Source organism: Mus caroli, unplaced genomic scaffold (assembly GCF_978045245.1).
Source record: "Mus caroli unplaced genomic scaffold, Mus_caroli_1 scaffold_8, whole genome shotgun sequence".
Classification (NCBI taxonomy): Eukaryota; Metazoa; Chordata; class Mammalia; order Rodentia; family Muridae; genus Mus; species Mus caroli.
In genome coordinates, this window is record NW_028227263.1 from 27,362,668 (window position 1) to 27,373,777 (window position 11,110).

At 47.6% G+C, this 11,110-nt stretch overlaps 1 protein-coding gene across 1 annotated transcript; it reads left to right on the forward strand.

The window, feature by feature from the left end:
• Positions 1-366: 366 nt before the first annotated feature.
• Coq7 (coenzyme Q7, hydroxylase) lies at positions 367-8,869 on the forward strand. The gene is made up of 6 exons (XM_021167992.3): positions 367-519; positions 4,132-4,310; positions 5,480-5,594; positions 6,421-6,560; positions 8,047-8,115; positions 8,637-8,869. The coding sequence occupies exons 1-6, from the start codon at positions 447-449 to the stop codon at positions 8,712-8,714; spliced, it is 654 nt and encodes a 217-aa protein (XP_021023651.1). The 5' UTR covers positions 367-446; the 3' UTR covers positions 8,715-8,869.
• Positions 8,870-11,110: the final 2,241 nt, after the last annotated feature.

Sequence of the window (11,110 nt, forward strand, 5' to 3'; positions counted from 1 at the left end):
AATCGAGAAGGAACGGAAAGTAACGGGAAACAAACTGGGAAACCCACAATTACACCGAAAACTGGCATGTTTTACCAAGTAATTGCTGATTTTCAGGTGTAAATCGGCTTTTAACAGAGAAAAACAATCTCCGTAACGTGGAGGAAACAACAGTGACCTGAGGGTGGCCTTCCCAAGACAGGGAGAAGCCCTAACCTAAACTGCCTCTCCAGGGCAGCTCTGCATCAACCTTAAGAGCCGACCGGGCGCCTACACGACGTTCCAATGATCGACAGGGGGCAGACCCAATAGAGTAAGTTGAATCGGTCATTTCTAACCAATCGGGTGTAATCCAGGGCCTAGGGGCGTTTCCTCTGGCTCTCGGTCCGCGGCATCTATGCGTCATCACCCTGAGTCGAGAGCACGATTGGCGGGGCGTTTGGACCATAGCTGCATTGTCCGCAGCGATGAGCGCCGCCGGAGCCATAGCGGCTGCTTCTATGGGACGCCTGCGCACTGGTGTCCGGAGGCCCTTCTCAGGTACCGGCCGCTCGGGGTCGTGGTTCGGCTCGGGGTTCTTCGCCGGTGACTATTTGCAGTGGAGGTCACGGATGTCACGGGGAGGACGTATAACGTCACAAGCGCGCGACATGGGGGTGGGGTTTGTAGTACGTCTAGTTGATTGACAGGAACGGGTGAACTTCTGCAGGAACATGCCCTGCCAGGGAACAAGTGATTACCAGCCTGTGATGTGACGTCAAGTGCAAGTGTGGAACTTGATTGTCCTGCAGTGTCCCTCCGGTCTCCACTCGGGACTTTCTCAAGCAAAGTAGCCTTCCGACGACAGCATCAACCTGTTATAAATGCAGATTTTCGGGTCCCCCTCATCATTCACTGGATTGATAGGTTTTAGAGTTTTAAAAAAGCGTGTGCGTGCGTGCGCACAATAATTAAATTCTAGAGAGGCCAGAATTGGGGTTTGAATCTGCAACTAGAGTAACAGGCAGTTTGTGAATCCCTGTATATGGGTGCTGGGAGCCCAATTCAAGTCATTTGCAAGTGCAGTACACATTCTAAACTGCTGAGCCTTCTTTTGAGCCGTGGAGTCTCTGTTTTTATCAAGCCTCTCATGGGACTGTTTGTATTGCAAAATATGCTAAGCTTTGAATTTGGAATGGAGAGAGGTAGGTCTGGATTCAGGTCTGAATCATCTGAGCTGCCCCAGAAAATCGTGGTCATTTTCTCGCAACTAAATCTTCAAGCATTAGATTTCTATTTTGCCTGAAGGCAATATTGTTTGGAGGTTTGAGATGAGATGTGTTTTTGTTTAACTACAACTTATTAAGTAATTTAATTGAAACTACATCCTTTTGGTAAATAATCCAGAATTGCCTGCCCCCAAATGGATGAGTAATCACACACACACACACACACACACACACACCACCACCACCACCAATACCATGAGAACAGCTATGAAACTTCATTAGATATTGTTGTGTGTGCCTTCCAAGGCTTGAGTCCAAGGCTGTTTTTCTTTCTGGAAGAGAAGAGTGCATAGCAAGTGTTTGGATATTATTCAAGACATGCCAGTTATAGAGATGTTTTCCTTGGTGATAAATGGATCAGAAGAGACTTTTTAAGAGCCTCTTAGTATGTAATTTATGTGTCCATAAGCCACTTAAAATCTCCCAGATACCATGGCTGGAACAGCACGCTTGAGAGCTTCTAGCTCTGGGATTCAGCTTTATTTTAAAGTGTGTAACAAGGCAGTCAGGTCTCAGGGATGTGAATTTTAAGGTTCCTTGCTAACCCAGTGAACAGGTTAACAATAAAAATCACTTGTTTTCATTTATGAAGTAACTTAGTTTCCTTTGTTTTATATACCCTCAAGATAATAATTTAAAAAAAAAAAAACCAAACCTTAAGTGTATGTCTCCTTAAAAAAATAAAAATAGCCTTGCTACTGGGTAGGTTTTAATTTGGTTTTGAGACAGCCTTTAGTGCTGGCTGACCTGGACCTTGCTTGTTCACCAGGATGCTCTTGTTCAACTCACAGAGCGCTGCCAACTCATGCTGGGATTAATATCTATACTGATTTCTTAGATAAAAGGACAAACACTACCCTCTCCCAGTCATTGAGTACAGAGGTTGCGTTTTAGGGAACATTCCAGTGTGTTCTCAGTTATAAAGAATCCTGCTTATCACACCTCAAAAGCCAGCCATATAAACTTGGCCCACCTGCTCAGCTCCTTGTTCTTCTTTTTAAAAAAGATTTATTTTATATATGTGAATACACTGTAGCTGTCTTCAGACACACCAGAAGAGGCAATCAGATCCCATTACAAATGGTCCTGAGCCACCATGTAGTTGCTGGGAATTGACCTCAGGACCTCTGGAAGAGCAGTCAGTGCTCTTAACCGCTGAGCCACCTCTCCAGGCCCTTGTTATTCCTTAATATACTTTTAAAAAGGAGTACTAGTTTGCCTTGAACTTTCTTTGCTAAAAAGTAAGATTACAAGCAAACAAGATTGTGTTGAGAAATACAACTGGCTCACCAAGTCTGTCTCCAGACCCTGCTTTCTGCAAGGAGACAAGCTGGCCAGAAGCACAAGCCCTTGAACTTGGACACAGAAATGCAGCAAGTTCCTGATTGTGTCCCATCACTGTCCCATAAAATATGGGCCTCAAACCGTAGAGCCCCACTGTCTGAAGACAGTTTGGAATGGTTGGTGTCTTACACTTGGCAGGAGAGCTGAGGTGCTGTGTCTGCTCCATGGACTCTGTCCAGTTAGAATCAGTGAGCTGAGTGAGACAGAGCATGCCATGCGCAGTAGACAAAGCCGTTCTCACTCCTGCAGAATCCACATGCCTTTGCACACACAGCGCTATTTGTCCCAGGACTGTTGATGTAGCTCAGTGGTAGCTCAGGGCAGTCTTGATCTCCAGCACCATGATAAGTAGATACAGCATTTAAAATTCTACTTGGTAGCAAAGCTCATGTTCCCAACGACGGCATGCATACACACCAGATACTCCAATCCTGCCCCGTGGCCTTGTGTCCAAAAACCTTAAGCCTTCTTGATGAAAGAGCCAAAGATGTATGGGAACTTTTCCACCTGTTTTCTGGATGTTGAAGTTTGCTTAGGTGAAAAGAAGTGTCTTCCAAAGACATGGTGGTCATAGCAAACAGAGAGCCTGCAGCACTTTGAACACCATCCCAGGGTGCAGCTAGAGTGACAAACCAGAGGGCCTGTGGGTTTCCGTTTTTATATGGGATAAACACACATTACTACAGGACCCTTCTGGGAGGAGGTAAACATTCAAGATCAGCCGGGCGTGGTGGCGCACGCCTTTAATCCCAGCACTCGGGAGGCAGAGGCAGGCGGATTTCTGAGTTCGAGGCCAGCCTGGTCTACAAAGTGAGTGCCAGGACAGCCAGGGCTACACAGAGAAACCCTGTCTCGAAAAACCAAAAAAAAAAAAAAAAAATTCAAGATCCTCTAATCTGGAGCTTGGAAGTGTAGTGAAAGTGTTTGCCATTTGGTTTCCTGAAAAGAGTTTATATTTGAAGAAGAGTTTAGTCTGAGGTCAAACCTTGTCAGGCAGGGTCTCAGTCACCTGCCCATGGAACTGGTGTAGTAAAAGAACATTGAAGCCCCAACTTGGGATGCCAGGCTTTGTCCCCTGAGCTTTTTCAGAATATCAACACTAGCCGCTTCCCAGGGAGACTTGGGGAGAGCATCATAGCTTTGGGTGCACGCCAGGGGCTTCTGCTGTACAGCTTGAGAAGGGAGCCTCCCTTTCCTGAAACAGCTGTCATGTCAGCTGCCTGGTGAGGACAGATTTCAGTCCTTCCAGATCGCCATACGTTTAAAGTAAAGCCAGAAGCCCCAGTCTTTAGGTGAAGTCTTTTGGGTTTGAGCATTGCAGGTGATAAAAAACACACACTGGTAGATGTGTCCAGCCCTCAGGCTTGTCTTTCATTCTGTCGGCAAAAAGGCAACAGGCCAGCGATATGACTCAGTGGGTAAAGGTGCTTGCCGTCCAGCACAAGGGCCTGAGTTCCATCCCTGGGCCCCACAACTCTGTTTTCAGGAATGTCAGTGTCCTGTGTGGATAATGAGACGGACACTTGCGTTTTCATTGCAGAGTATGGAAGAGGCCTCATCATCAGGTGTCACAGTTCGGGGATGACCTTAGACAATATTAACCGGGCAGCCGTGGATCGAATAATTCGGGTGGATCACGCTGGTGAATATGGAGCAAACCGCATCTATGCAGGGCAAATGGCCGTGCTCGGTCGGACCAGTGTTGGCCCTGTCATTCAGGTGGGTTCTTCCCTGAGTCTCAGCCCAGTCTGTTGCCCTGGCAGTGTATCTGAAGCCCTCGAGCATCACTTTTGGCTGTGTGCTCCAAAGGGAGGACTTGGAACAAAGCACATGCTCTGTTGTCTAAAAGCACAGATATGCATTGACTATGGCTGGGTGTGGTGGTGCATGCCTGTAATCCCAGCACTTGGGAGCTGGAGATAGGGTGATCTCTGGGACTTTGAGGCCAGCATGGTCTACACAGGAAGTTCCAAGTCAGAAAGAAAAAATGGAGAGAGGAGGAAAGTAAGAGAGAAAGAAATTGGGTCTGGAAATTGGGTGTATTTGTGGTGTTAATGTTTCATTGCAGAAAAGGCTGAAAATCCCTCCATTAGAAGAAGGTTCCATATGCCAGGAGGTTATTGTAGGCTTGTCCTAGCACAGAGTGTCAGAGAGAGGGGTTAACAGCCCCGAAGATCTAGGTTTCCTTTCCAGCTCTCTCACCTACTTCTGCGACCTTGAAGAGGTCACATGACCTCTAGGTTTTCATTTCCCTGTGTGCACACTAGCCTGGTAACCCCCGCCTCCCTGGGTCTGGCTGGGGAATAAACCAGCTCCTGTCGAGCCATTGTCACCATGACACATGGCAGCTTAGCTTGTGTCCCTTTAGATCCCCGCAGATCCCAGTCCCCAGAGCTCATCCCATGTGTAAGATGGTGGGTGTCTGCTTGTGGCCCTGCACATCTCTCCTGTGAAGAGTCCTTCATGCCAGGAGAATGCCTCTCATTGGCTGTCCTGTTTTCTATTGAGAACAGTCTGTGAGTTTTCAGGACACCGTTTTGTTGTTGTTGTTGTTGTTGTTGTTAGTTTTTTTTTCATTATTTTCTCTTGTGGTTGCTTGAGCCGGTGGGTCAGAACCTGGAGTTCTATATGGCTCACTATGCAAGCTGACTGTATGGTCACTGAGGTGTGTGTGGCTCTGGAGGTGGAACACTTAGCTCTGTCCAAAGCCTTGGTTCTTCATTTACTTGGCAGGCCCTTTTCTTTCTTGAGAGATTCTTCTGTGGTTTGCTTTTATCTCATGCATATTTAAGGGGATGGAAGACAGCATTGCACCAATTCATTCTTACCTCTTGTGTGCTCAGTGAGCCGTGTCCCTGTGATGCCTCTTTTTATGTTTCCCCCCCCAGAAAATGTGGGATCAGGAGAAGAACCATTTGAAAAAGTTCAACGAGCTGATGATTGCATTCAGGGCCCGACCTACGGTTTTGATGCCCTTGTGGAACGTGGCAGGCTTTGCCCTGGGTATGTGTCTGTCCAGCAGCCGCTTGGGCTCTAATGATGGGCTGTTCCTGCCTCTGGAGCCCTTGTCATGGCTGCATCCAACCTTTTAAAATTTACTGTGTGTTTTCCTAAAGCTAAATTGAAGTTGATGAAATTGATTGAATTTTATTGTTTATATGACTTGAAGATAGAGCTATCACTTTTATAAATAGATGGTATAATAACTCACAGAGGGAAGTTAGGATCATGCCACCACAGCCAGAATCTGTGTCCTGAGGATCCTGACCTCAGAGCAGCTTGACCGTGAGAGTGCTGGTGCCCACCTTTAACCCCAGCACTCGGGAGACAGAGGCAGGCAGATCTCTGAGTTTGAGCCAGCGTGGTCTACAAATTGAGTTCCATAACACACACACACACACACACACACACACACACACACACACACACGGAAGAACAGCAGAGAACCCAGATAGACTCTCAGCTCTCTGCAGGGGGTCAAGCCTCATTGAGCCCACGTGTTAACTTGGGTTTCATAGTGAGATCTTGTCTCAAACAAAACAACCAAATAAAATAAAAATACATTCAGAAAGAGCTTTGTAACTAGCATCTGATATAAGCTCCAGCCGCTTCTCAACCAGGCGTGACTGTTTCAAGGGATTCATGGGAATATCTAAATGCCCATTGTCATGATCAGCAGGTACTGCTGACATCTAGAGGGTGGATATCGGGTGCCATTAGACACCCCGAGAAACACGACACAGCCCTCCCAGAGAGTTACCAACCCAGGTGTCAGGATGCCTCACAGATGACCAGCAGCCTGTGGCTTGACTTTGTTTGACGGTTGCAGGGGCAGGAACTGCCTTGCTGGGGAAGGAAGGAGCAATGGCCTGCACCGTGGCGGTAGAAGAGTCTATCGCTAATCACTACAACAACCAGATCCGCATGCTGATGGAAGAGGACCCTGAAAAGTATGAGGAGCTGCTGCAGGTGACTGACTGTGCGCTGCTTGAGGGGAGAAAGGGCAGGTGACAGGAGATGGGTACTAAGGAGGCAGGGACTTAGGCAACTGGGGAAGGGGGTGTATCTTTTACGTGAGACACAGACAGATCATACAGCTTAGAACTGTTCCCAGTCCAGGTCTGTGTGGCCTCTGCACATCCATGACTCAACAGCACAGGGTGAACAAGGATGATGTCAGCTAACACACTAACTAGACAGAGAAAAATCCACAAGGCCTGACCCCTACACAAAGAACCATAAGCAATGCAGGAAGGTTGAGATGGGAGGGGTAGCCTTCTCCAGGGAAGAGCACACTGTCCAGTGCCAGAAGGTCAGCCTGAAAGCATACTTACAGGTGGCATTATACGGACAGAGCAGGCTAGATTTAAATATGTATAAGCAAATACATACACACACGCAACAGCAACTAATGAAAAGAGAGGCCATGAACTTGAAGGAGAGCAGAGAGGGGAATATGGGAGGGAGGAAAGGGATGGGGAAAATGCTGGAGTTAACTAATAATTCCAAAAATAAAATTTAAAAAAAATGGTGATCAACTCTTCAGGTTGAGTGATTTTCCTCAGGTTTCTCTATAGGAAAGAAGGAACTATTTGGCCCCGGGCTGGTCTTAAAACTAGCGGCTACAGAGGTCCTCCTGCCTGGTCACCATCCTCCAGCACTCTTCCCAACAGCAGTTCATTTACTTAGATTCTGTTTGGTTTACTTTTGAGACAAAGGCTTGTCTTGACTCTTGGCCCTCCTGCCTCTGCCTTCCAAGGGCTGGGGATGTCAGTGTGTATTACTGTACTTGGCCATGTGGTGGTTTGAATAACGGTGGCCCCCAGAGATTCTCATATCTGAATGCTTAGATGTGGGGGAAGTGGCATTATTTGAGAAGGATTAGGAGGCTTAGGGTTAGCCTTGTTGGAGGAAGTGTGTTGTTGGGGGCGGGGCTTTAAGTTTGCAAAAGCCCATGCGAGGCCCAGGGTCTGTCTCTAGGTCTGCAGGTCAGGATGTAGCTCTCAGCTACTGCTCCAACACTGAAGTGCTGCCCTGCTCCTGCTAAGCTGATAATGAGCTAAACCTCTGAAACCTCAGGCAAGCCCCCAGTTAAATGCTTTCCTTTCTAAGACTTGCTTTGCTCATGGTGTCTCTTCACAGCAACAGAGCAGGGACTAAGACAGGCAACAACTCTCAGGTTTTTAAAACCTGAAGTCAGACACTGGCCGACTCTAGCCTGTGGCCATGCCTGTTTTGTAAATAAGTCTCATTAGAGCCACGGCTATGGTTTACTCTTGCAAGGCTGTTCACCCCACTGGAGTGCCAGAGTGAAGAATTCTAGCCCTTCATAGCAAAAGCATGCGGGCCTTTGCCAGCTCTATGTGAGGACACAGGCTCTGGCCTGGAAACAGGATGAGCTGCCGTCAACCTGGGGTGCTGACTCACCCTGGTCTGCGATTCCTTTTCTTCCCAGGTCATCAAGCAGTTTCGCGATGAGGAGCTTGAACACCACGACATAGGCCTGGACCACGACGCAGAGCTGGTAGGGCCAACTCTTCCTGTGCTGCTCCCGGGCCATTTTAAAGGTTGAGGGGGCCAAAGGTTTCTGTTCCCAGAAGGAGACATTTGAAAGTACAGGTCAGAAGGCAGGGAAACGGGTACTTGACAGAAAGCACCCAAGCTCAGCCATAGTACATGGTGAGGCTCCTGTGTCCTGCTCTGTTACTATCCCAAGAAACAACCCAGCGGTTCAGTGGCCATAGATGCTTCTAGAATTTCAAATGGCTTTTGTTTCAAATTAAATCATTTCCCAGATCCTCTTTTATCCAGAGGAGCCCAAACCCTGCCCTACCAGTGAGAGTCCAGGTCTGACATCTGAAAATAGATGCATCTCGTGGGGTTTCCTTGCTGTTTGTTTAGGGGCTAGCATTGAATCCAGGGCCTTGCTAGGCAAGTGCTCTACCACTAACAGACCACTTGCCCGTTTGCTTATTTTCCCAGCTCAGGGTGCATGTTAGACAATACTCTACCACCTAGTACATCGCAGCCTTTTGTTCTCCGCAGGCTCCCGCGTATGCCTTGTTGAAGAGGATTATTCAGGCTGGATGCAGTGCAGCCATATATTTATCAGAAAGGTTTTAGAGTATGTCTATTGATCCATTTCTAGAAAAGATGGTCATAACTTAAGGAGTGATGTTTGTGGAGGAGGAGCTGTACAGTTATCACTGTGTGTGCTTTGTTAATACAAGAGGCCGGGTTTGGGGCTTATGTTTGTCAATAAACTCTTTGGCGCCGGATTCCTTGGTTTTCTTGTGCTGTGAGGCTGGCAGTTAACGAACTCTGCTCACCTTACAGTGCCTGCAGCTGGCTTTCCCTTGGTCTTATAGTTAATTTGGGCCCAAGACATCAAGAACAAACCATTCGTCAGTTAGCAGAAATCCTTTTTTAAAGATTTATTTTACTTCTATTTCTCTCTCTCTCTCTCTCTCTGTCTCTCTCTCTCTGTGTGTGTGTGTGTGTGCACGTGGATGTCTGTGGAGGCCAGAAGAGAGTGTTGGATCCCTGGAGCCGGGGTGAGCTGGGGACCAAACTCAAGTTCCCTGCAAGGGCAGCAGGTGCCCGCTCCTCACCCCTGAGCCATCTCTCCAGCACCTGCAGGAGTCTTGATGAGGAAAATAAATTGAATTTGCAGGTTAAAAAAAAAAGTCACTTAAAAACATTAGACTGTATAAGATGAGCTAAGCAAGACTGGGAAGTCTCTCCAGGGAGGCGCTGTGCATTCTGATGTCAGCATGACGTGGCAAAGCACTGTGGTAGCTATGGCTCCTGAAAATTCTCACCCAGAGCTGATGGTAGGAGGTGGTAAATCCCTCACCCCAGAGGAGACACCTGAAGGGAGACGAGGCTGGGAGGTGGTAGATAAGGGGGCAGAGACCTCAGGAGTGGGGTTAGTGCGCTTATAAAAATGAGGCCTAGGGAGACCCACAGTCTGTTCCACATCACTGGACACCAACCTGTTGGCACCCTGATATTGGACTTCACAGCCTCTAGAACTGCAAACAAGTTTTTGTTGTTAATGAGCTCCTGAGCCTTCAGTATTTTTAATAGCAGTCCTTGCAGACTAAGGCAGGATGGCATTACCCCAATCAAAAATATACTTAAGTTGGGCGTGGTGATGCAGGCCTGTCATCCTAGCATCATGGGAGGTGGAGGCAAGAAGATCCGCAGGAGTCCAGGGTTATCCTCAGCACACGTCAAGTTTGTGGACAGCATACATGACACCCGGCCCCAGCAAACAACCACAATAACATACATAGCTGTGGGTTATTTACAATTGAATTATAATTTCTGCAAGATCTGCTACCTCCAAATAAGCCAAACTGACTAAAATTTAGCATTTCTGTGAACTATTTTATTATTTTAAATTTTCAAAATATACTTAAAGAAAAACAAACAAAGAAAGAACCCAGGATCAAGCAGAGTGTGGTGGTACATGCCTGTAATCCCAGCCGTGGGTGGTACATGCCTGTAATCCCAGCTGTGGGAAGCAGAGGGAGAGAGATCTTCATGAGCCAGTTGGTTATGTAGCAAGACCCTGTCAAATACAAAAGCCATTTAAAAAAAATCCTCAGTTCTCCTCAGAATGTCCCTTCAAACTTCCCTGGGAGGCTGAGGCAGGAGTTGGAGGTCAATCTGAGCAATACAGCAAGAAAAAACCAAATGAAATTTGCAGACCAAAATTCTGACCTAGTTGCTCTGGTCAGTGGTTCCTATAGCCTGGCACCCGCTAATCAGCGTCCCCTCAGCGGAGCCTGAGATGAGCTGGGGCTTGCTGCAGTGGCTCTGGCTTTGCAAGGTGGCGGCCACCAGATAGTTTCTATGCTGTGACCTCTTCCCTGCCACTCAGTGGATTCAGCAGTCGGGAGGCTGAGGCAGGAGGATCACAAATTTAGGCCCAAAATAGGGTCCATAGTGAGTGAGACCCTGTAGCAAGAAAACAAAACAAGGGGCTGGAGAGGTGGCTCAGCAGTTAGGAACATTTGCATCTCTTCCAGAGAACTCCGGCTCAGTTCCTGCACCCACACTGGGAGGCTCAGAACCATCCATACCTCCAGCTCCAGGGGGTCGAATGTCCTCATACCTAGGACCAGAGCATACACACCTAAATAAAGATGAAAGTAAGGAAAAAAACAACAAAAGTGATTTTAACTTTGTGACTAAGTAATAGGAAGACGTTAAGCATGAGAAGGAAGGCTAAAGATGGCTGTAGCTTCCTCTGCGTGGACTACCATCAGACGTCTCTAGCTGGGCTCAGGTTGCTGCTGTGTCTGTCTCATTAGTGGCCATTCTTTCTCTCCTGTGAAAGATCAGTTGTCCTAGAACATAGTAGGTGCCCATTAAAAGGAAGGGGAGTGGGAGGGAGGGGAGCAGGTGGCATACTAAGGGTGATGCTTGCAGGTGGCCAACTATGAAGACAGCAGACCTGAGGACCACTCTGAAGGCTCGCCAGGCTCGCCCTTTCCACCCCTGGTCTCTTA